This window comes from Grammomys surdaster, unplaced genomic scaffold, assembly GCF_004785775.1.
Source record: "Grammomys surdaster isolate TR1022 unplaced genomic scaffold, NIH_TR_1.0 125319, whole genome shotgun sequence".
Taxonomy (NCBI): domain Eukaryota; kingdom Metazoa; phylum Chordata; class Mammalia; order Rodentia; family Muridae; genus Grammomys; species Grammomys surdaster.
In genome coordinates, this window is record NW_021620197.1 from 1,258,711 (window position 1) to 1,285,373 (window position 26,663).

At 40.8% G+C, this 26,663-nt stretch overlaps 1 protein-coding gene and 1 pseudogene across 2 annotated transcripts in view; one reads left to right on the forward strand and one right to left on the reverse strand.

Moving 5' to 3' along the window:
- Positions 1-26,663, reverse strand: part of Oca2 (OCA2 melanosomal transmembrane protein) — a 305,312-nt gene that overhangs the window by 201,024 nt on the left and 77,625 nt on the right. For both annotated transcript variants that reach the window (XM_028785690.1, XM_028785691.1), the window contains 8 exons: positions 22,993-23,064; positions 21,650-21,715; positions 18,935-18,991; positions 16,775-16,899; positions 15,598-15,736; positions 11,674-11,806; positions 10,238-10,385; positions 8,705-8,762 (listed from right to left, as the gene is read on the reverse strand). In XM_028785690.1, the coding sequence (XP_028641523.1) occupies positions 8,705-8,762; positions 10,238-10,385; positions 11,674-11,806; positions 15,598-15,736; positions 16,775-16,899; positions 18,935-18,991; positions 21,650-21,715; positions 22,993-23,064 (798 nt within the window). The remainder of the gene's footprint in view (positions 1-8,704; positions 8,763-10,237; positions 10,386-11,673; positions 11,807-15,597; positions 15,737-16,774; positions 16,900-18,934; positions 18,992-21,649; positions 21,716-22,992; positions 23,065-26,663) is intronic.
- On the forward strand, positions 13,242-13,504 carry LOC114637496 (annotated as a pseudogene).

The window sequence follows — 26,663 nt, forward strand, 5'->3', positions numbered from 1 at the left end:
GCCATCCTAGAGGAGTCAGTGCTCTCAGAGCAGCGGAGGAGCCACTGCACTCAGAGCAGCAGACACCTAGATGGTTTGCAATTGTGGAGACATCATATCCCGAGCCATCCTAGAAGAACCACTGCACCCAGAGCAGAGGATTTCCAGATCCCAGAGGTGGACTAAGTCCCAGGAGTTCTTCCACCCAGGAGATTAGGATCAAAGATCACAGAGACATCTGGACTCTGAGGAGCTCTGACACAAGCAAGATAACTGGAAATACAGACTCCAGTCTTACACAGTGAGGGCAGGTAACACTAGAGTTAACCAGATGGTGAAAGGCAAGCGCAAGAACATAAGCAACAGAAACCAAAGTTACTTGACATCATCAGTACCCAGTTCTCCCAATATAGCAAGCCCTGAACACCCCATCACACCTGAAAAGCAGGATCCAGAATTAAAATCACTTCTTATGATGATGATAGAGGATTATAAGAAGGATATAAGTAATTCCCTTAAAGAAATACAAGAGAGTACAGGTAAACAGGTAGAAGCCCTTAAAGAGGAAACATAGAAATCCCTTAAAAAACTGCAAGAAAACACAAAGAAGGAATTAAATAAAAACATTCAGGATCTGAAAATAGAAATAGAAACAATAAAGAAAGCTCAAAGGGAGACAACCATGGAGATAGAAAACCTAGGAAAGAGATCAGGAGTCATAGACACAAGCATCAACAACAGAATACAAGAGATAGAAGAGAGAATCTCATGTGCAGAAGATACCATGGAAAACATTGACACAGCTGTTAAAGAAAATGCAAAATGCAAAAAAACCTCCTAACCCAAAACATCCAGGAATCCAGGGCACAATGAGAAGACCAAACTTAAGGATAATGGGTATAGATGAGAATGAAGATTCCCAACTTAAAGGGCCAGTAAATATCTTCAACAAAATTATTGAGGAAAACTTCCCTAACCTAAAGAACGAGATGCCCATAAACACACAAGAAGCTTACAGAACACCAAATAGACTAGACCAGAAAAGAAATACCTCCCATCACATAATAATCAAAACATCAGATGCACAAAACAAAGAAAAAATACTAAAAGCAGTAAGGGAAAAAGGTCAAGTAACATATAAAAACAGACCTATAAGAATTACACCAGACTTCTCACCAGAGACTATAAAAGCCAGAAGAGCCTGGACTGACATCATACAGACCCTAAGAGAACACAATTGCCAGCCCAGACTACTATACCCAGCAAAACTCTCAATCACTATAGATGGTGAAACCAAGATATTCCATGACAAAACCAAATTTGCACAATATCTCCCCACAAACCCAGCACTTCAAAGGATAATTGATGGAAAATGCCAACACAAGAAGGGAAACTACAACCTAGAAAAAGCAAGGAAGTAATCTTCCAACAACCCCAAAAGAAGAAAGCTATACAAACATAATTCTACCTCTAATAACAAAAATAACAGGAAGCCACAATCATTTTTCCTTAATATCTCTTAACATCAATGGACTCAATTCCCCAATAAAAAGATGCATACTATCAGACTGGATACACAAACAGGACCCAGAATTTTGCTGCATACAAGAAACGTACCTCGGTGACAAAGACAGACACTACATCAGAATAAAAGGATGGAAAACAATTTTCCAAGCAAATGGTCCCAAGAAACAAGCTGGAGCAGCTATTCTAATATCAAACAAAATCAACTTTCATCCAAAAGTAATCAAAAAAGATAAGGAAGGAGCACAGAGCAGATCTCAGGTGGCAGCTCAGTACTCAACTTCACAAAACCCAGAGGAAGAGGGCCTCCCAGGAGATTTAACTCGGGCAGCATCTCAGGTAAAAATGAATCACCCATGATGTCTGCTGTTAGAAGTTCTAATCCACATGCTGGCCTCCGAACTTATACTACTCAGACCTTCGAAGGGCCATTGACAAGAACATCAAACAGCTAGAGATTGACATCACTAATCTGAAGAAATCCCTCGTTTTGCTGTCTGAAGAGACCTCCAAAAAATCACAAAGATCCTTATTGGACTTGATTTAATCTATTATAATAGAAAAGGATGTGTACACCTCTTGACTGTGTACAACCCTTAAAGAAGAATATTGCCTTTACATAGACAAGACAGGGAGGGTTAAAGAGAGCATGAAAAAGGTCAGAGAAGGCCCTGAGAAAAGTCAGAGAGAGAAAGAGAAAGAGGAGTGCTGGTACAAGAATTGGTTTTTAACCTCTCCAGGGTTGTCAACCCTACCTCCTCTCATCTTGGGACCATTATTTGGGTTCTTCTTGCTTATTTCTTCTGGTCCCTGGGCCTCAAATAGGCTGACTAACTCTGTGAAACAACAGATAAATAATTTGGTAGCAAAACCTATTCAGATACATTATCATAAGTTAGCTATGGAGGACCACGAGACTCAAGATGAGGTTGTTACTTTATACAGGGTTTTCCCAAAACCCGTCTCCACCCAACCTAAAAGAGGGGAATTCCGCCCCTAGACCAGGCAGAGAGGGGCCACCCAGAACTCCCTCTGACAGGCGACCTGAATTCTTGCTTAGGCTGTGAGGCTAAGCACTGCAAGGGAATATCAATAAAAGTTAAAAATATCTCTCTGGATTCCCTGAGGGACAAGCCTGACTGCATAGGGGTTGATGTCAAAAGTGTCCCCTCTCCAGGAAAAAGACATCAGGACAGGTATGGCCTTCATGCCTCACTGGACAACAACAGGGGGACCGGAGCCATTACATGGTCCCCTTCGATTACTGGGGGTCAGGCCTCTATTCCTGCCTTCACAAGATTAGATTCGCCACAGCCCTTCTATACTTAGAGAAGGGAGGAGATGTCAAGGGCATCCCTGCTTATACACTGAAGGTCTAAAATCAGCCATAGGCCTAAAATCAGTAATAGGCCTGTCATACATGTATACTAACACCAAGTCTTGGGTCTCTGTGGATAAACACTGAAACAGATGGCTATAAGCTATTGTAAACAGGCAGTTTTTGTGACAATTTACCAGCCTGAGTAGTCATAGACCTTGTGAATAGGTAGCCTTGGCAGATATTACCAATGCAGATAACGACAAGTGAATCATAGGCAGAGTCATAGTGACCTATCCCCTGAACCCTCACCCAGCCGATACCCTGTTCTAAAAAATATCTCTATTCCCCCAGAACACCCACGTTCCAATGTCATCCCCTTCCCACGTCCTGCCTTTTTGTGTTTATAACCCCTGTGTGAATGAGTATAAATTACAATTTGAAAAAAATAAATTATATATATATATATATATATATATATATATATATATATAAAAGATAAGGAAGGACACTTCATACTCATCAAAGGAAAAATCTATCAAGGTGAACGCTCAATTGTGAACATCTATGCTCCAAATGCAAGGGCACCTACATACATAAAAGAAACTTTAATAAAGCACAAAACACACATTACACCTCACACAGTAATAGTGGGGGATTTCAACACCCCACTCTCAGCAATGGACAGATCATGGAAACAGAAACTAAACCGAGATACTTTGACATTAACAGAAGTCATGAACCAAATGGACTTAACAGATATCTATAGAACAATTCATGCTAAAACAAAAGAATATAACTTTTTCTCAGCACCTCATGGTACCTTCTCCAAAATAGACCATATAATTGGTCACAAAACAGGCCTCTACAGATACAAAAAGATTAAAATAATTCCTTGCATCCTATCAGATCACCACGGACTAAGGCTGGTCTTTAATAATGACAAAACCAATGGAAAACCCACATGTACATGGAAACTAAACAACTCTCTACTCAATGATGACTTGGTCAAGAAAGAAATTAAAGGCATTTTAGAATTTAATGAAAATGAGGACACATCATACCAAAACTTGTGGGATTCCATGAAGGCAATGCTAAGGGGAAAACTCATAGCTCTAAGTGCCTACAAAAAGAAACTGGAAAGAGCACACACTAACAACTTGACTGCACAACTAAAAGCTCTAGAACAAAAAGAAGCAAATACACCCAGGAGGAGTAGAAGGCAGGAAATAATCAAACTCAGGGCTGAAATCAACCAAATACAAACAGAAAGAACAATACAAAATATCAACAAAACCAGGAGCTGGTTCTTTGAGAAAATAAACAAGATAGATAAACCCTTAGCCAGATTAACCAGAGGGCACAGAGACAGTATCCAAATTAATAAAATCAGAACTGAAAAGGGAGGCATAACAACAGAAACTGAAGAAATTCAAAAAATCATCAGATCCTACGACAAAGGCCTATACTCAACAAAACTGGAAAACCTGGATGAAATGGAAACTTCCTAGACAGATAGCCGGTACCAAAGTTAAATCAGGAGCAGATAAACCATCTAAACAGTCCCATAACCCCTAAGGAAATAGCAGCAGTCATTAAAAGTCTCCCCACTAAAAAAAGCCCAGGACCAGATGGTTTTAGTGCAGAATTCTATCAGACCTTCAAGGAAGACCTAATACAAATTCTCTTCAAACTATTCTATAAAATAGAAACAGAAAGAACACTACCCAATTCGTTCTATGAAGCTACAATTACACTCATACACAAACGTCACAAAGATCCAACAAAGAAAGAGAACTTCAGATCAATCTCCCTTATCAACATCAATGCAAAAATACTCAATAAAACTCTAGCAAACAAAATCCAAGAACACATCAAAATGATCATTCACCATGATCAAGTAGGCTTCATCTCAGGGTTGCAGGGATGGTTCAGTATATGGAAATCCATGAATGTAATCCACTATATAAACAAACTCAAAGGAAAAAAAACCACAGGATCATCTCACTAGATGCTGAGAAAACACTTGACAAAATTCAACATCCCTTCATGGTAAAAGTCTTGGATAGATTAGGAATTCAAGGCCCATACCTAAACAGAATAAAAGCAATATACAACAAACCAGTAGCCAACATCAAACTAAATGTACAGAAACTTGATGCAATCCCACTAAATCCAAGAATCCAAGAATACATCAAAACAATCATCCATCATGATCAAGTAGGTTTTATCCCAGGAATGCAGGGATGGTTCAATATTTGAAAATCCATCAATGTAATCCACTATATAAACAAACTTAAAGAAAAAAAAACACGTGATCATCTCACTAGATGCTGAGAGAGCATTTGTCAAAATTCAACATCCCTTCATGATCAAAGTCTTGGAAAGATCAGGAATTCAAGGCCCATACCTAAAGATAGTAAAAGCAATTTACAGCAAACCAGTAGCCAACATCAAACTAAATGGAGAGAAACTTGAAGCAATCCCACTAAGATCAGAGACTAGACAAGGCTGCCCACTCTCCCCTTCCTATTCAATATAGTACTGGAAGTCGTAGCCAGAGAAATTAGACAACAAAAAGAAGTCAAAGGGGTACAAATAGGAAAGGAAGAAGTCAAAATATCACTATTTGTAGATGATATGATAGTATACTTAAGTGACCCCAAAACTTCCACCAGAGAACTCCTAAACCTGATAAACAACTTCAGCAAAGTGGCTGGTTATAAAATCAACTCAAATAAATCAGTAGTCTTCCTCTACATGAAAGATAAACAGACTGAAAAAGAAATTAGGGAAATGACATCCTTCACAATAGTCGCAAATAATATAAAATACCTTGGTATGAATCTAACCAAGCAAATGAAAGACCTGTATGACAAGAACTTCAAGTCCCTGAAGAAAGAAATCGAAGAAGATCTCAGAAGGTGGAAAGATCTCCCATGCTCATGGATTGGCAGGATTAATATAATAAAAATGGCCATCTTGCCAAAAGCAATCTACAGATTTAATGCAATTCACATTAAAATCCCAACTCAATTTTTCACAGAGTTAGAAAAGGAAATTCTCAAATTCATTTGGAATAACAAAAAACCCAGGATAGCGAAAACTATTCTCAACAATAAAAGAACTTCTGAAGGAATCACCATCCCTGACCTCAAGCTGTACTACAGAGCAATAGTGATAAAAACTACATAATATTGGTACAGAGACAGGCAGGAAGATCAATGGAATAGAATTGAAGACCCAGAAACGAACTCACACACCTATGGTCACTTAATCTTTGACAAAGGAGCTAAAACTGTCCAGTGGAAAAAGGACACCATTTTCAGCAAATGGTGCTGGTTCAACTGGAGGACAACATGTAGAAAAATGAAAATAGATCCATTCTTATCTCCTTGTACAACTCTCAAGTCTAAATGGATAAAGGACCTCCACATAAAACCAGATACACTAAAACTAATAGAAGAGAAGGTGGGAAAGAACCTCAAATGCTTGGGCACAGGGGAAAAGTTCCTGAACAGAACACCAATGGTATATGCTCTAAGATCAAGAATTGACAAATGGGACTTCATAAAATTGCAAAGTTTCTGTAAGGCAAAGGACACTGTCAATAGGACAAAATGACAACCAACAAATTGGGAAAAGATCTTTACCAATCCTACATCTGATAGAGGGCTAATATCCAATATATACAAAGAACTCAAGAAATTAGACTCCAGACAATCCTATTAAAAAATGGAGTATAGAGCTTAACAAAGAATTTTCAACTGAGGAAACTGGAATGGCCAAGAAGCACTAAAGAAATGTTCAGTATCCTTAGTCATTAGGGAAATGCAAATCAAAGCAACCCTGAGATTCCATCTCACACCAGTCAGAATGGCTAAGATTAAAAACTCAGGTGATAGTAGATGCTGGCGAGGGTGTGGAGAAAGAGGAACACTCCTCCATTGTTGGTGGGACTGCAAGATGGTGCAACCACTTTGGAAATCAGTGTGGCGGTTCCTCAGAAAATTGGACATAGCATTACCTGAGGATCCAGCTATATCACTCCTAGGCATATACCCAGAAGTTGCTCTAACATATAACAAGGACACATGCTCAACTATGTTCATAGCAGCCTTATTTATAATAGCCAGGAGCTGGAATGAACCCAGATGTCCTTCAACTGTGGAATGGATACAAAAAATGTGGTACATTTACACAATGGTGTATTACTCATCTATTAAAAACAATGAATTCAAGAAACTCCTAGGTAAATGGATGGTACTAGAAAATATCATCCTGAGTGAGGTAAGACAATCACAAAAGAACACACATGGTATTCACTCACTGATTATTGGATATTAGCCCAGAATCTTGAAATACCCAAGATTCAACTCATAGGCCACATGAAGCTCATGAAGAAGGAAGACCAAGTGGGGGTGATTTGGTCCTTCTTAGAAGGAGCAACAAAATACTCAAGGGAGCAAATATGGACACAAAGTGAGGGACAGAAACTGAAGGAGGGGCCATCTGAAGACCATTCCACCTGAGTATCCGTCCCATGTGCAGTCACCAAAGGTAGATGCTAATGTGGAACTCAGGAAGTACATGCTGATAAGAACCTGATATAGATGTCTCCTCAGAGGTCTTCAAGAGTCTGACATATTCAGAGGCAGATGCTCACAGCTAGCCATTGAACTGATCATGGAGTTCCCAATGGAGGAGTTAGAGTGAAGACTGTTGGAGCTGAAAGGGTTTGCGGTCCCATGAGGAGAGCAACAATACCAACCAACCAACCACAGCTCCCAGGGTCTAAACCACCAGCCTGGGAGCACTTAGGGAGGGATCCATGGCTCCAGCTGTATATGTAAGGGAGGATGGCCCTGTCGAGCATAGGTGGGAGAAGAGATCCTTGGTCTCATGAAGGCTGGATGCCCCAGCGTGTGGGAATTTGAGGGTGGGGAGGTGGGAGTTGGGGGGCAGAGAAGCAGGAGGAGGGGTGAGGAGATAGGGGGTTCCTGGGTGGGTGGGGAATGGGGTAACGGGATATCATATGAAATGTAAATAAAACATCCAATAAATTTTTTTTAAATTTTTAAAAATTAAAAAAGAATTTTAAAAAAAGGAGTGGCTACCATGCCTTTTCAGGGCACACTTGGAATTCATCTTTCAGATGTATATGTATGCTTTTATTTCCTGAAAAAGTAATTCTGCTACTTTGGAAAATAGTTTTTCTCATTAACATATAAATAAATTATATCTCATCTAAAGCTACAGGAATTTTTAAAAAAAAAGGAATGTTTTTCAATCATTAACTGAATCTTAGTGTGATGGTTTGTATACGATTGGCCCAGGGAGTGGCATTATTAGTAGGTGTGGCCTTGTTGGAGTAGATGTGGCCTTATTAGAATAGGTGTGTCACTGTGGATTGGGCTTTAATATCCTTGTCCTAGCTGCCTGAAAGCCAGTCTTCTAGTGGCCCTCAGATGAAGATGTAGAACTGTCAGCTCCTCCTGTACCACACCTGCCTGGATGTTGCCATGTTCCTACCTCAATGATAATGGACTGAACCTCTGAACCTGTAAGCCAGCCTCAATTGTCCTTATAAGAGTTGCCTTGGTCACGGTAACTGTTCACAGCAGTAAAATCTTAACTAAGACACTTAAGTAATAGAAAGAAAAGGGAGTTTTGAAGGGACCAACACAGAAATGGCAAACGATGAGATGGGTTGGTGTGAACACAGTCCCGTGTGCATCTGCATCCAGATACTACACCATGTCTTACAATGTTCTGTAATTAGCATGTAACAACCAGAAATGATAATAAAATCTAAAAGGAAAAAATAATCACCCTTTCTACAAGCCGTGATCCAGAATCCCTTGAGAAAAGAAGACAAGATACCTTTCTTTGTAGCTCTTGAATATTGGTCTCCCAATTTTTGTCTTCCTGTGAAATTTGTCTGTAAGAGAGAATGGACTGTCATTATTTCTCTGATGCAGAAAGCTCGATGCTTCATGAGATTAGCAAGGTGATATTGACAGCTGTGAAAACCTATATATGTCTGTGGATCCTGGCACAGCTGTGTAAGGGACAGCAAACCCATCAAGGTGACCAGAGAAATTAGGGACACTATTCATCTTGTATTTCTCTTCTCCCCCCAAAAGAACAAAAATAATGATCTGAAAGTTGGAAGAAAATGTGAGAGCAATTGTAAAAAAAAAAAAAGTCACAAATGCATGCCGCTGTGTGAGAATGACTTGGGTGGGGTGTTCTAAGCCCACCCTTCAGGAACACTGAACCCTCAGGTGCTCAAGTGCTTCTAATAAAATGGAGTGGTATCTGCTGTATTGCATACTCCTACCTCACACATACTTTCAATAGTCTTTATATTAGTCACAGCACTTGCTATAATACATAGTACTATAACTATAATTACATGCTAGGCAAATAGCTTGTCATTCTTCATTGCTTACAGAATAATAACCAGAAAGGTACCTATACATATTCAGTATAATCATATTTTCATCAGTTTTTAGAAATATTTAAATTTACTTGGGAGTACATTGCATATACCACATGCGTGCGTAAGGTCAGAGGATAACTTGCAGGAATCTGTTCTTTCTACCACGTGGGTCTCAACCTTTATATCAAATTTCCCTTTGATGTATACATTCAGCTCACTTTTTCTGTTTTGTTTTCTTCTATGCTAACCAAGGGGAAAATAACCCATAGTAAAGAAGGTCATTATGGAAAACCTTAAATATCACAAACGAGTACGGAAGAAGACCAGCTACACATCCTGTGCAGCTCTAAAGGAAATCATGGCAGAAAGAGGAATGATTCTCTTCACTTTTCAAACAACTTTTCAAAAAATGATAAAGCAATAACTGCAGGACATTTTCTTGATTAATGATTAATATGGAAATTCCTACTACATTGTCAGTAGTATCGCCCTGGAGATACAGTTCTGGGTTGTATAAAAAATAAAAATAAAATAAAAATAAATAAAACAAGCTGAGAGAGCAATAGAAAGCAAGCCAGTAAGCATTTTCTATGGACTCAGTTTCGTTTTCCCCCTTGAGTTCCTGTCCTGACTTCTGTCTGTGGTGTAAGCTGGAAGATGAGATATCCCGTCCTCTTCAACTTGCCTTGAGTCACGCATGATGTTTATTACCAGCAACCACAAGTAACGAGGCCAAATTGTAAGCACAACTAAAACTTCCTTCTTCTGTAAGTTGCTATCATGTTTAATTACAGCAATAGAAAATTAATTAATGCAGAAATGTGACAGATATTGTGATCAAAAACCTTTTGTACTTTCTTGAGTATCCTGTGACATTTAAACGCAATGGGATATCTTCCTCATGCAATGCCACCATTAAGCACAACCTGTAAGGAGCCCCTGGTATAAATCCAAGCAGGATCCTGTGATACCTGTGGAAAGATTGCAACCTTTGAGCCAGCAGATGCTCCAGGGTGCGCACTTTCTCCAGCAGCAAGCCACGCACAGCTGTCTCCTCACGGCTAGCTGGACTGATGCGCTGGGCAGTCAAACGCCAGACATGAATTTCATGCTTCAATTCTGCATAGAAATAAGTGTAAGGTACCAAGGGTACTGAGTCTGTCCCACCCTCAACCCTCAGCAAATACCCTTCTGTCCATTACACACCAACGACATACACCCACATTCCACACAGACTCTGCACAGCAGAACCAGATGATAAAGCTGAACTCTGAAAGTCATGGTGGAAGCAAGAAAGGTATTTTCAACTCTTCCTGAAGAAGTTTGTCCTTTCTCAAGTAATATCTTTAAAAATTAATTTATTGATTTATTATTATTATTATTGATTTATTATTATGTCAATAATGTATATTTATATATTATTATTTTTATTTTGTTCATGCAATGTCTTAACTCTAGGACTCAACATCCCTAGAACATTCTCATTGGCCCTACTTTCAACCAAAATCTAAGCATCCTACTGTGGTCTTAATAAGGTTGTCATGGCTTCTCAGATGCTTTTTGGCTATAATCAAGTGTATCTGGCTTATCCTCTCCAGACTATGTGTCCTGTTATAATGCAGCAAAGTTGCTGGGGCCATGCTCTTGGAAGTCCTGTCTCTCGGAGAGTATGCTACTATAAATTAACATCTCACTTTTAGCTTGCCAGGAGTTCTGTGATAGCAGCACAAATGACCTCAGCCAATTGTCCCGTCCTGGAATGGTTTCCGAAAGAGAACTCTGTATGGATGTGGTTCTCAGGCAGCCATACTTGGTTCCCTCTAGTGGAGGATCTACTAAGGAATGACAGTAGGAAAGCACCTCCTCTCAGGGTGTACGGGGAGCTCCAGTGAGCTCCAGTGTGTCACTTAGGAGAGATGAATCAGCTGGTGAGATCCTAGCCAGAAAGGAGCAAACAACACTTTCACCCAACACTGAGTTCAGACACCTTCTAATGGTAAAAAGGAGAGAGACAGTTTTCCATCCATTGTTTCCTAAGATATTAAGCTATTTTATGAGACTTACATTTAACCTCTGTTTTACAGTTTGAAATATATATATACACACACACACACACACATATATATATATTATGGAAAGGGCCAAGGTAGCTGATTAAAAGCAAACCACCCTTTATAGCTCCTTGGCAGACTCAGACTGAAACAGCCAGAGAACAGCTGACTAGACAGCTTGCAGGTAGCTGTGGGCAATCTTTGCCCCTAAGCTTGCAGCATCCCAGGAACAAATAAATACTTCCCTGGTGATCTTACGGAAGAATGCCCCCCTCCTGCTTATGAGAACTTCGCTTGGTTTTGAGGAAAGATCCTACAGTGAAGAATCTACAATGCAGGAAGATGCTCATACCCACCTACGATCTCACTAGGCTCCTTGTTATAAAGCTTTTTGTTCCAGTACAGGAGTCTGAGGAGGGGAAAGGAAACCAGGAGAACAAGGCAAATTCCAAGGAACATATGTGCTGTAAAACCAGCAAAGTCCAGGCCCTGGAAGAGGAAAGGAGCAATACATGACATGTGGGCCTTGAGGAAGGCTGAGGCAGGGTGTGGGCTGGAAACACAGGGGGGCTTTGGTGACCTTCCAACAAGAGTCCTGCCACCAAACGTTGATACTTTGTAAGTTTGAAATAGTTAAAGCCTTTTGTTGTTGCTGCCTTGGTTTTTGGTTTTTCTCTTTGAGACAAGATTTCTCTGTGTAGCTCTGGTTGTCCTGGAATCCTCCCCCCCCCACTACCCCCATGTAGACCAGGCTAACCACAAATTCCCAAGAATCTGCCTGCCTCTGCCTCCCAAGTGTTGGGATTAAAGGTGTGTGCCACCATTACCTGACTAGTTAAAGCCTTTTTATACATCTTGTGTTTTTGAAAAGCCAGTGCCTACATGACTTACAAGCCATCATAGAAGGAAGCAAAAATAGACTATTACAACTAGGACCAGACTAGATTTAGTCTGCTTTCACAGGGCTAATGTGTTGCCCCAGGATGAAGAGAGGCCAAAACGTTGAAGAATGTCATTTAATGGTTACTATTTTTAATATTTGACTAAAGTACCTGCTGTGACTGGAAGGGACATCTTTGGGCTGGAACCTGTAGTCTTCCCATTTGCTGGCTATTACTATGTCTGCCCAGAGCACTGGAATTGCTACAAGGGCCCTGGGGAGACAGCCTCTCCCTTCCTTCTTGTTTCCTTTGCCTGCCTATGGGTCTATGTGTCATGGTCATCAATTGAGTGTGCTTCATATTGGTAAAAATAGCCCCTAGGTTAATTTGTTAGAGAATAAGTCAACGACAACCTTGATTAATTCTGCTCCTTAGTTTATTTTGTTATTTTATTTATGTTTTTAATCAAATATGTACAGCATCTATTGAGCCCCAATAGGAGAGATGAAGCCTTGAAGGCGATGATCTATGAGAATTCAAGCAGTATTCATAAGCAGCTACTGCCTCAAAGGGAGAGGTCAACTGTACCATAGCACTGTGAAGCATTGGGATCTCAGAGATTGAAGGATAGGGTCAGTCCAGCAGTGCCAGCTGTGCCATGAGACGTGCTAACATAGGTAAAAGGTAGGGGGCAGTACTCTCCGACACCTCTCAGTATACAGCTCAGGCTAATTGTGTCAACCTCCCATGGAATGGGGTTTTAACCTCACCCAGAACTCACCACATCCTGGCAGTTCTTCAGTGTAAACACTACCTAAAATTTTATTTTTTAATCTATAGAATTCATACCACAAATGTCTGACTGAATAATAATTATATCTTAGGTGTTCATGAAAATATTGTACTTTCCTTTAAAACCAAAAGAAAAAAAAATGAGCTTGGGAGTGGTACAGAAATGGATCTGGAAGTGGCACGTCACTCTCAGGTGAGCGGCTCTGCGATCGCGGAAGCCGGGGAAGAGGGCAGTGAGGCCGGCTGTAAAGATGGCACTCTCCACCACAGTCTCGAGGCGGATAAAGCACAAGGCGCCCCGCGCCTTCCTCAAGCGCACCTTCAAGCAGAAGAAGCCGTGTGCCTCCGTCTGGAGACCTGCTGCGACCTCCTGATCCATTTGAATTGCCTACTCTTTGTTCAGCGATTGGCAGAAGAGTCCAGGACAAATGCTTGTGAAAGTAAATCTGGAGCTATTAAAAAGGATCATGTACTGGCTGCAGCAAAGGTAATTCTGAAGTAGAGCAAAGGCTAGGCGTCAACATGTGCTTGAGAATTATGTGATGTGTTACGTCATAACAGATCATAAAAATACTTTGCATAGATCAGTTTATATTACGGATTATTAAAACATTGTATATTCATTTTATTTCTTTTAAGGAATTATGCTTTATTCTTTAATGGCTTCTGAGTTTCTTTTGTGTTGCTGTATTGTTGCTTAGTGAATCAAAAATGAAATCATGTTGTATTGAATAGCTTGAAGAGATGTGTACTCCTTTGACTGAAGTTTATGTCTTTGAATTTAGCCAGAATTATGCAGTGAATTTAATTTCTGAGAAAGCAACATACAGTAAAATCTGGGTACATTTTAAATATGTTAATTTTGGATGCATTTACAAAGCATGAGTTTTGTGTTACACTAGTAGCAATAGTAAAATTTCTCAACTAGAAGATTGTAAGCATCAGCTAAGGTTGTTACAAACTTGTTTCCATCTAGAAACCACAAACAAGAAGATGTGAGTCAAACTGACGTGCTTTCTTCAGTCACAGGGTTTAGTAGATAACGCTTTTTCTCATGGCAATATTTTGGAAGCTTATTGCATATCACCCAATTTTCACTTTTAAATTTTCGTTCTGAGATAATTCAGATAGTGTATGAAGTTGCAAAGCTAATATAAACATACAATGTACACTAAACACCCATTTTCCTCAGTGCTTATGTAAAACATATAGTGTAATATATCAAAAGCAAGAACTTGGTAATTGGAACAGTATATATGTAGCTTCGTGCTATTGTATCATGTGTGCAGATTCATGTGATTATATATGACCAATATATAGAACTAGCTTAGTACCACAGAGGTCTTGTTGGTTTATACTCTTCCAGCTACCATATCCTCTACCAGAGTACCACCCTAGCCAACTCTTCTCCAGCTCTATAGTTTTGAGAATGGAAGCATGCAGGAAATAAGCATTGGCGATGTTTTTCACTCAGTGTAATACCCTTGAGTTCTGTTCTAGTCATTGTGTGTGTTCACTTCTGAGTGGTGTGGATGTACCATATTTTATATAGTTGTTTGCTTATTGAAGAACATTTTGCTTTGTCCAATTTGGGGATTGCTATAAATAAAATTTCTATGAATGGTTATAAGCATTTTTTTTAAAAAAAAAAAAGAAATGGATCTGACTGCTTTTGCAGAAGACCCAGATTTTCACCCCCAGCACCAACACAATACCTCACAACTGTCCAGTCACGGGTGATAGAATGATTTTTTCTGTCTAGAGGGTTGGAAACCCTCTTCTAACCTCTAAGGGAACCAGGCATGCTTACGGTACATAGACATACATGTGGGCAAGAAAACACCCATACAATTAAAATAAAAAGTAAATAAACATTACAAATTTTAGTAACATGACAAAACTACTTAAGTATAATACAGTCTACTTACCTTTAAACCAACCAGGTCATAAAATGTAATTAATAGCTTTAGGGAAAAAAAATAGCCTGATGAGACAGGAGTTCTGTATCCTGAGTAACTCTGAATTTGTTCAGAATGTAAGCACCAATGTTTTGCCCCATTAGAAATAGTGGAATAGTAGGAGAACTGAGCAATGAATGGAAAAATGCAAAGGGAGACCTTGAGAGACATCACAGCAAAGCAACAGCACCCAGCAGAAGTTGTTAGGAAAGCTTTACAGGTGAGTTTATCAAGCAACAGAAAGGAAGATCAGAAAAACCCAAACTGATGATTGTTTGGAAACAACGGGGGCAGATGCACTGGGCTATAGGGTGCTAATGTGTTTATTGAGCCTATTAGGCGTGTGTGTCTGGAACTCCTTGCCACTGTTATATCCCTTTGTAATTTCCCAGACATTTCTCCTTGATGTTCTCAGTGACAAAGCCACCTCCCATCACATTAATGTCAATACATCTCCTAAGTGCAGCCCTTTTATCTTGTGGCGTGCCTCTCCTGCTTTTCCTCTCCTGATGACCATGCTGTGATGATACATGCTGTGAACAGGTGACAGCAAGAACTTTGGCTCACAGTACTTAGTAAAGGTCGCTGCCTAGAAGGTTCAGTTCAGTTGTACATTTCCTGAAAGCATCCCCAGTATGCTGTTACTTACCATTTTTCTCAACTCCTGGTTGGAAACAATGATAACATTTGGTGGGTCCCCAATGGCAGTGGCAGCTCCTCCAATGTTTGTGAAGATCACTTCTGCGATGAGGACTTGCCTTGGATCAAGACTGAGCACCTCACATAACCTACGATGAATGTAAGGCAGTGATAAGGTCTGTCCACGAGCCAAGTTTGTAAAGTACTTGCTTGTATAGGAAGACACATCAATGCATATGCACACAAACATACGCACGTGTGCGTGCGCACACACACACACACACACACATGATGCCGGGAGTGAATATCACCAGTAATATCCTCAGATACCACAAAGTACAAGGATTCTTCTAAGTACACACACCACAGTCTGAGCTATCCATGTGATGGTATGCCTTCTGCCTGCTCCCACAGCCTGGAGGGAGTGCTGAGCTCCGTGTGTAGGGAAGTAGAGGACAGGGCCTGGAGCAGGAGAATGGACACCAGCCATCAGATGCCTTCAGCCAAGAGAGTGGTGGGCAATCAAAAACCACCAGCATTAAAATAACACTAAGCCTGCTGACTTAAACCCTTATCTGACCTTTTAAGAGACTTTAATCTCAATCTCTCTCTCTCTCTCTCTCTCTCTCTCTCTCTCTCTCTCTCTCTCTCTCTCTCTCTCTGTCTCTCTCTCTGTCTCTCTCTCCCCCCCCATCCTTTACTTGAATTGTTACCTTAATTACTTCTTCCTTGGCTGCATGATATTTGTCTTGGAATCTTTGTAAGTGCTATACCCTGATCTGCTGAAGACTACACTCTATGAATAGGTGAAAGATGGAAATGTGGGAATTCATGAGCAAAACCTCTTGGTACCTAGCAATCTGCACAAGTCTCTTGCCTATATTCCCTATAACAGCCTATGTCCTGGAAAGCAAGGACCATGTCCTCCAACTTCTCGTGGTATGTTTGTTCTATGCTGTCCCCTGAGCCTTTCTATATTCTGTAGTCACACAAGCCAGAACTGGCTTGACTGGAATTCAGTAAGCTGGACTCTAGGAAAGGGATGGATACTACCCCTTGACTTTTTGTAGATGTAAGGAAGGAACCTTCAAACCGGGTGGTATAAACAGAACACACTTCTGTCCCAAAGAAATACACATTTGCCCCAAACTTGGCCTTAATTTCTATATTGGAAGTGTTCTACACACCTTATGGTGACAGGGGTAAAAAGGAGCATTGTGGTGACATTGTCTAAGAAGGCAGAAAGGATGGCAGCCATGAGACAAAGCATGATGATCATGGCCCACACTCTTCCTCGAGAAAGTTGGTATGCCTAGGACACATACAGGAAAGAATAAGCCAGAATCAGAACATTCATACAATAAATGCTATGTTTTCACTAATGACTCCAAGATATGGAGACCAAAATACATTCTCCTTCAGAATTTGCACAAAATTTTGTTGTAGAAATTATTTTTAAAAAGAAATTTTCAATTCCAAAGCTGAAGTGAAGGTCAGCACCAAGCCTCTGCGTTAGTAGAGTGTGCTACAGTCCCCTCATCCAGTAGGGCATGACAAGATCTCCCCTCATCCACAACGCGTGGAAGGTTCAGTTCAGATCTTCAGCCCTGTTAAGAGATGGTCCATGGTTCCGGTCAAAATGCAAAGTCCAACCATGACAAGTTACCATTTCACACCTGTTAGAATTATTTTCATTTTAAAAGATAAAAGGTAACAGGGCTGGTAATATGTGTCAGTGGTAGAGTGTTTGGTTAGCACAAGGTCCAGGGTTTAATCCCCAGCAGCATCTAAACCAGTGTAGTGGTTGTCTTACTACCAGGGGGAAGACGGAGGTCGGCCTTCTCATTAACATAGTGAGTTTGAGGCCAGACTGTGTTAAACAAAATCCTGTTTTAGAAAGCAGAAAGGAGGTAGGGGTGAAAGAGAATAAGCATGGGAGAAGATTAGGGAAAAGGGGATCCTCCTAAACTAATACAAAATTAGTACATTATGGAAATTAGTGCAGAAGTGTTTCAAAGAACTAAAAGGATAACCATAAGCAGCTAATGTATGTGGTGAAGAGATGAACACCTGCATCATGTTTCTTAGAGAACTCTTCCATGATATGGAACCAACATAAGTGTTTGTCAGCAGATGAATAAAGACAACATGTTCATAGACATGAAAGACTATTCACCCATGCAATCTTCATGTTTTCAGCAATTATTTAACATAATACGATAATAGCTGGGGCATTATCTTAAGTATAATTAGCCAGGCATATATATACAAATGCCATATGATTTCATTTCTATGTGGAATTCAAGAAAACTGATCCCATAGAAGCAGGAAGTTGAGTGGGAGAGAACAGAGAGACTCTGTTCAAACGGTAAAAGGCACAGTAAGAAGGAACGGATTTGGAGAACTGCCGCACAGGCAGGGTGGCTAGTGCATCTTTCAAAATAACTTAAAAAGTAAATTTTAAGCTGGGTGTGGTGGCTCACAACTTTAAACCCAATACTTGGGTAAATCGCTGGGAGTTGAGGCCAGCCTGGTCTACATAGTGAGTTCCAGGACAGCCAGGGCTATGTAGAGAAACTCCATCTCAAAAACATAAAGAAAATAAATTTCAAATATGTTTTCATAAAAAAATGATTATAAGAATATGCTAGTTGGTTTGATTTAAACACGACACTCTATATGTATCATATTATGTTTTCCAAACATTTATAGTTATCATTGTCAACCAAATAATAAAAATTATAATTTAAAAAAATAAGACATTTAAGGAGCTAGGATGTTAACCCAGGGATGAAACATATACTGAGCATATGCAAGGCCCTTTGTTCAATCCCAGCATAAGTAAATATTATTCATACAAGTTTAAAACAACAACAATGATGAAAACTGATTTTCCCAAATTTAAAAATCAGGACTATACAAGTCTAGAAAGTAAACATTGAAGGCAGTGCAATCAGAGGCTGATGGCTTGACATATTCAGACTTTTAAATGTAGAGCAGGTTTTGATGTGTAGCCCTAACCAGCTAATTCAAATGCCGTTTCACAAATGCTTAGGGGGAGAATTTTTTGCCCTGAGTTTCCTCTTTGTTTTCTTATGGAAAAGCTGGAAGTATTGCTTTCACTTCATACTTAGCACAGTAACTATTATTCCTGAAGCCATTTTGAAGAAAGATGGAATTTTAAATATTTTAATGTATTAGCCATATAATATTAGAATAATAAATAGTATTATTCAATTAATTAATATTATTAATTATTGATCACATTTATAGTTATATTGCTTTGGTTATATATATATATTTACACTTATTTAATGTATGGCCAGCGAGTGCAACACTACACCTACCTTTACAGCACAGTAATCAAAAAATCCCGTTTCTGAAAATACAGCTACTAAGATCATCTATAAGGGGGAAAAAGTAGACAGTAAAATTTTTTTTAGCAAAATACCACATTGGAACAGAGTGACCCATCCTGAGTTTGGGCTCTGGGTCCTGACAGCTGGGCATCAAGCGTGTCTCTGCTGGATGTCCAGCACTTCAGCCATCCACATATGAACCCCGAGTGGAACCTCTTACAGATGGTTTTGTGTGCAAATTTCTATCCAGGGCATTGTCCTGAGACATGTTACCAACCTGTCTAACCCTGACAACAAATGTCAAATTCTGTCTTCACTCTGTTTTATGGAACAAAGAGACTGATGGCTTGATCAGTCTTTTAGCTAGAAGCAGGGAAAACCATGGCCCTGAAGTGGTCATTGTACCCAATTGTCCCCATAAGCAGCACTCAGACATTGAATAGCTTTAAAGTTATATCAAATTTTTGGCTTCTAAAATAATTGAACTGATTTTTTTCCTTACAACTTTGATGACCATGGACAAGCTGGACCACTGGTACTGAAACAATTGCCCTCCAATCCTCTGTGCACCAAGAATGCTTACCTATGTTTCTACTGATAACAAGTGAGGAAAACAGCCACCCCGTGGGCTAACAGAAATTGTGCCCCATTTATTCTGTGCTTAGTCAACTAGAAATTCCAGCAAGCCTGGACTTGTTAGAAGGTTTCCTATTTGCCAAGAAGCGGAATAGCATTCAATTTCTTCATTTTTTTAAACTTGCAGATACCTGATATGGCTCCCCTGTTAATTCAGATGTTCAAACCCTATCTTCTCCCCAAGGCCAACACAGAGACTGGGTCCTCCATGGAGTTTAAGATCAGAGCACAGTCTTGCCTTTCTACCCTTCACCTTCATTGCTACCTGTTGAATTTGGAATGGGTAAGTGCAGGTTCAAGCCTTCAACAACAACAAAAGGCCGTGCTTGACTTATCACTCTGCACTTCTCTGGAAAGTTTCTCACATTACCTCTGGATGTTCTTTATCTTGTGAGGTCGCTGTGAGAGTCTGATGAATTTATATAAAGTAGTTGGATTATACAAAAATTATATAAGGTAGTTGTATTGGTGGGCCCAATACACTTCAAATAAACTGTATGAAACACAAATACGACCAAATCAGCTTTAACTCAGCACTACCCTTGTCTAGATCAGCTTCCTAACTCTGCAGGCCCCTGTGCGGCTGTTTGTAGCATGCGTCATGTGAACATCAGTAGACACATATGGGTGGCAGCTTGTGTGGCTTTGTCTTGTTATGCGGAGCCATTCTGTCATTGTCTGATAGAACAGGGACTTGGGCAAACAGTCCCAGGAAATAAATCAGGTAAAGGAAGACCCATTCTGTGCTCTACCATTATAGGATCAAAAGCATGACCTAGGTGGCTGCTGGAGCAATTTTAATTGAGAAAAAGAAACATCAGACCATTGTTACAGGCTGAATTCTGTCCCTCCTCAAAATGTATTTGTTGAACTACCCACTTTCAGTTCCTAAAAATGTGGCTGCACCAGGAGACAGGACTTTTAAGCATTACAATGAGATCATTAGGGTAGATCTTTATTGAATTTGACAGCTCACTTTATAATGAGATCATTAAGGTGGGACTTAATTGAATATGACAGCTGGCCTGATAAAATGATGGAAGTAGGATACAGGCACATGGAGAGAAGGAGGAGTCTCAGAGGTCAGCCCTGCTGATATTTCGATTTCAGAAATCAGCCTCTTTAATTGTGAGAGATAGATTTTCATTCATCAAACCATCATATATATCATGCTTTCTTAAAGCAATTCTAGCAAACTACTACACCATTTGCTTAACTTTTTAAAAAATAGTATGTTATGGGCATCTAATATTATTCCCTTTTCTATCTAGATGACCAAGCCCTATGCATTTCTCAGCACCCAGTGCAGTTGTTGACTCTTCCCTGAAACCTGAGTTCAGAGCTCTGTTCCACCTTCTCATTCTAAGAGGATGACAGCTCTGTGTCCTTTTGAAGCCTAGAGCTGACTCCAGCAAAAGGAAGAGGCTGCCTGGTGACTGCCATTCTACAAAGTGGGCCTCCTGGTGCAGTGCAGATGAAGCATGCAGACCTTGTCTAGAGAATGACCCAAGAACATATGAGCATTCCCACTTCTGTCCAAGGCCTTGCCAAACCTCGTTCTGTTCTAGCTCAGCTGACTTACAACTCATGTCCTACACTAATCCTCTATAAGTTTATCTTTCCTTTCTACAAGCTTACTTAGCAATGTTCCTCACAGTTCACCAGTATAGAAACTGACAAGCACTGAACTTTACTTACTATTACTTAGGGACATTTTTCTTTATATAATTAAAATCACTTCCCCAATCACTGAAGTTGTTCTATGGTTCATGTACTTGAAGTATGTCATTTTTTATCTTAGAGGGTAATAAATAAATTGCTAACTTTTGGAAACAATGATGCCACATCATTGTTCAAAAGCCTTAGAGATGAAGTCTTCAGTTAACAAACCAGCTTGTCATTTCCCTCCTCCCTGGGAAAAATGAGCTAGACCTGTATTAACACTTCTCAATCAAGCCCTAAGTGTCAAGAGATATGCCATCTTGACTATAATGATAGGATCAGCAATCGTGGAATAGTGAAGGATCCAGACTTGGAGCCATATCCTGCTGGGAAGACTGTAATTACCATGCCAAACAGCAGGGCCAGAGTCTCAAAATCAATCCACTCCACCACATGGGTCAGGCTGGGTCTCTGTAATCAAAGCACAAATTTGCCAATTAATCCTGTGCATCAGCCTACTGAGCAAAGCTCTAAAAAAAAAAAAAAAAAAAAAAAAGGATGGGGGGGAAGTCTGCCCTTCCTGCAAGCCCACACATTGGGCCAAAGTTGGAAACACTGCATCCACTTGCCTTTGAAATTGAGTTATATTACACTGATGAACAACACTCATGACCCAGTGCATCTGTCACATCTAAAGTATTCGTGAAAAAAGGGGTGGGGGATGTAATCCTAGAAGCTCTAGGAAGAACTATTGCCTGGACAGCTGGTTTGATCATCCTCAGTGGGGTGGTATGATTGATGGCCGTCTACTCTACTCTCTAAGTACCATTAGAACAAAGTATGAAGTGAGGGACTGCCAGAACCTAGCCTGCCTGGGAAAGGGCAGTTCACTGAGTGCCCAGGGGGCTTCCTGATACATGTGCCTGCTATATGCCATAAGAACAATTTTCCAAATGAAACAGATTATTTGAACCATACTCGTGAGAACAAGTGCATGATTCAGAGACTTGGAAGCTGTTAACATGTTGGCACTCCTTCTAGGCTCTGCCCAACAGTTACCTAGCAATAGCCAGGTAGGCCTGGCTGGTCATAAAAGGGACTATTTGGCTTCTCTTTTCTCTCTCTGATCCTTTTTTTCTCTCTTCCCCCACCATGTGTTCCCAGCCAGCCTCTTCTTTCTCTCTTCTCTCTCTCTCTCTCTCTCTGTCCTCTGACCCCTCTCCTTCTCTGCCACTACTTTCCCATGCTAGAATAGTCAACTTCCCTAAGTCAGTTCCTGTTGAGATTGGTTCCAATACTTTGTCTTAATTCAGCTCTCAAAGCCTCGCTTCCAGACCTGAGGGTCCCTGCCCCCAGCTAGCTTTGATTGATTTTTTAAGAATTGCCATACAGCCAATGGCTGGGCAGAAAGTCAAGTGGACACCATTATTTACATAGAGGCATCTCTAGGGCCTACAGTGCCACAGAACAAAGCCTCATCCCTCATTGGTCCACCGCCATGGCCCCATGCTGGGTAAATGTATGCCTGAGGAGGCTTTCTCCAGCCCAAATGGAAGCTATGACTACATAGATGAATGTGTTTATATCCAGCAACAACTTTCTTAAACCAAATTTCTCAGTTCATGCCTCTATGAATCATGGGGAAAAATGCATGGAAACACCACATAAAACAATTTGAAACAACTAATACACCCTGGATCTGGCACTGTATCTAGTGGAAAGCCAGTAAATCAAACATAGAGACTTACATCCCCAACCACAGCCAATGCTGCTAGTGCTGCAAGAGCTCCCAACATGGCTGCCAGGGTTCTGTGAACAATCTGGAACAGAAGACACAAAAGGCATGTATTGACATGTGAGTGCTCTGTGTGCTGTTGAGTACCACAACAATGAGTAATGAAAAGCATATTAAGGGACTTGATAACTTGGCAGCCCATAGAGACCCACAACCGCCGGCAGTCTAGAGTCTTTTTTTTTTTAATTAATTTTTTATTGGATATTTCATTTACATTTCAGATGTTATCCCCTTTCCCCATTCCCCCACCCAGAAACCCCCATCCCATCCCCCCTCCTCTTGTTTCTATGAGGATATGCCCCCACCCACTCACCCATGCTTACCTCCCCACCCTCGAACTTCCCCACACTGGGGCATCTAGCCTTCATGGGACCAAGGGCTTCCCCTCCCACCTATGCCCGACAAGGCCATCCTCCCCTACTTATACAGCTGGAGCCATGGGTCCCTCCCTATGTGCTCCCAGGCTGGTGGTTTAGACCCTGGGAGCTCTGGTTGGTTGGTATTGTTGGTCTCCCCATGGAGCTACAAACCCTTTCAGCTCCTTCAGTCTTCTCTCTAACTCCTCCATTGGGATGCTCACGGCTAACCATTGAACTGATCATGAGGTTCCCAATGGAGAAGCAATCTAGATTCTTGGAAAGTTGCTTTCATCTCCAGAATGACTATGAAAGTATGCTCAAGGAAGTCTACAATAATGCATCATTAATTGTTTACCATGTTCTCTTTAGGCAACAGAACCTTTAGTTTAAGAACATAAATCAGCCCTTTTTAATTACTAAGACAACTTTTAAGTCAGCACACAGACAACTGCCTTATCTAATTGAGACTTCAGCATATAACTGAATCACAAAAGAATTCTTCCCATTTAATTATAGTCCAGTGGACGTGGAATTTCTAATTTCTAATGGAAAATCTGATTCTGCATACACTGCCACTGAGAATGCAAAATGCTAAAGCAACTGCTGAAAAGAGTTTCTTAAAAAGTTAAACATAAGTTTACCACATAATTTAACAATTCTACTCAGAGTCTGTTAAACACAAATGGAAACATGTATCACATATCACATAAAGGTGTGAATGTTCTGAACGCTTTATTCAAAATAGGGCAAACCTGGACATTTCTATGTGTCCATTTGTATACTAGATTCCAAATTGACTTTCAAGTAATGTTATATCTACGTTTTAAAAAATATTCAATGCTCAGACTTTTAAGGGTTAGTATATTTGCTTTACTATTTTTCCTTTATCATCATCGTCATCATCATCATCATCTTAGTTTTGGATTTTTCAAAACAGGATTTCTCTGTGTAGCCTTGGCTGACCTGAAACTCGCTTTTTAAATAAGGCTGGCCTCAAACTCAAAGCTCCACCTGCTTCTGTCTCTTGAGTCTACTACAAGCACCTGGCACTATATTTGTTTTAAATGTAAGTACCTAAAACTTAACACATTGCTACTAAATTGTAACAATCCCTCTCATTTGCATTCTGCTTTTCAGTTTCAACTGATGATACACATGAACGCTTCTTCCTTAGGTGATGCTTAAGCCCTGGACAAAATTCCTCCTCAGCTTTCAAACTGCAAGAACAACCCTAAAGTTGAATGCAGTCAAAGGGAGAGTGAGGTGAGATGTTTCACGGAGCTGTGCAAGTCTGTGATCTGGGGCAGCTTAGAGTAAGGGAGGAGATGAAAAAGCCAGGATGCTAGCATAGTCTCCGAAGTGTACCACAGATAGCTGTGATACTGAAGGGTGTGGGGGCCAGCATGCACTTTGGTGTGCTAATAGGAGCCACCGCAAGTAGCCATATGTCCCTTCTGCCTTTTGGAATTTGTGGAAATGGAGTTTCCCTTGGACCTGACAAATCTAAATCTGTGTTCCCGGCCCATATATACTCAAACTCGGTTCCAGAATAAACTATAGTTATACTCCCTTTAAAGTGAGAGCTATGGGATTTTTTGTTTGGTTGGTTGGGTTTTTTTCTTTTTTTACAACAGTTACAGTGTCATAACACAGGGCTCCAAGGATGATTCACTTTTCACTGGAAAATCATCCGGATAGGAGCCAGAAGTCTGCAAGGACCCATGGAGCCCAAGCCAGCAGGTGTCGTTTGCTCCAGAGGGTTGTTTGTAAGTTCCTTCCAGGGCTCTGGGGCTCCCTTGGTTTGTTCACCTGCCCATTTGTTAATTCTGATCTGGGTAATTAAGGATCCTAATTTGGTAGCTCCCCTTTTAGTCTGCTTCCAAAGTATTTGGTTAAGGTCTCTAGTTTAGTTCCTTTGACACATTTTGGTCTAGACATTTGCTTCCCAATGTTGAGTTTGGCTCCCTAAAGGCATTTGGGTCTTGTTTGTTTGGGGAACATCGAAGGCACTTTGCTTTCTATTTTTGTCTTTGGTGTTATATCAGGACTGATGGAGGCAACGTGAAGATTAGAGAAGGAGAGAAAGTGACGTCAGCAGCAGCAGAAGCCGTTAATCAGCCATGAAGGGCAGAAGTCTCTCAAGTGGAGACTGTGGCACAGTGTAGGACGCTTGGGATGTTTTTCCCCATTAATTAATTTATTTATTCATTTTACATCCCGATCAATCGCAGCCCCCCTCTCCCAGTCCCCCATGGCTCCTCTCCCCACCCCATCCCTTTCACCTCTGACAACGGGAGGTTTCCCCTCCCCAGATACCAACCGACTCTAGCACCTCAAGTCACTGCATGGCTAGGCGCATCCTCTCCAGTTGAGGTCAGACAAGGCAGCCCAGTTAGGAGAACAAGCTCCACAGGCAGGCAACAGAGTCAGGGTAAGATACACACGCCAGTTGTTGAGGGACCCACGTGATGGTCAAACTGCACTTCTGCTACATATGTGGGGTGGGGATAGACCCAGCCCATGTATGCTCTTTGGTTGGTGGTTCAGTCTTTGGGAGCCCCCAAGGGTCCAGGTGAGTTGACTCTGTTGGTCTTCTTGTGGAGTCCCTATCCCCTCCCTGTTCCTCAATCCTTCCCCAACTCTTTCACAAGACTTCCCCAGGTCTGTCTAATGTCCAGCTATGGCTCTCTGCATCTGTTTTGGTCAGCTGCTGGGTTAAGTCTCTCAGAGGATAGTTATGCTAGGCTCCTGTCTGAATCCAGGATGACGGATATAAACACAGCCTGAGGCTCCGAGGTAGTTGAAGGGGGAAGGCAGGCCTGCAGTGTGTCCCTAATTGATCCTCTAAGGACAGGTCATCATAGTCCCCTGCTCCCTGCAAATTGACAGGGGTTGCTATTGCCTAAGAACATAAATGAATGCAGTAGCTTGAGGGTGTTATCTTCTGCAGATCTATCTCCCTGCAATGTCAAAGCAGCAAATACCAATGGATATGACCTCATCAGAATCTTCCAGCTCCTAATTGCCTGCAGCAGCTATCTGAAAGGGTCAGAGAGTCAACTTTCCTTTCTGGAGTTTCTCAGCTCACCTGAGTCTTTTGGGATCATTAACCCTTCATTGTGGAATTTTTTGCCTTCAGAACCATTTGACATTGATCGTCTGGTACTCCTTGAATGCCTAATTTTGTGGTTTTCTGCTGCTTCTCCCATAATCTTACCAAGCCTTTCTCTGATTCTTTCAGATGCCCCTGGATGTTCGGTCTTCC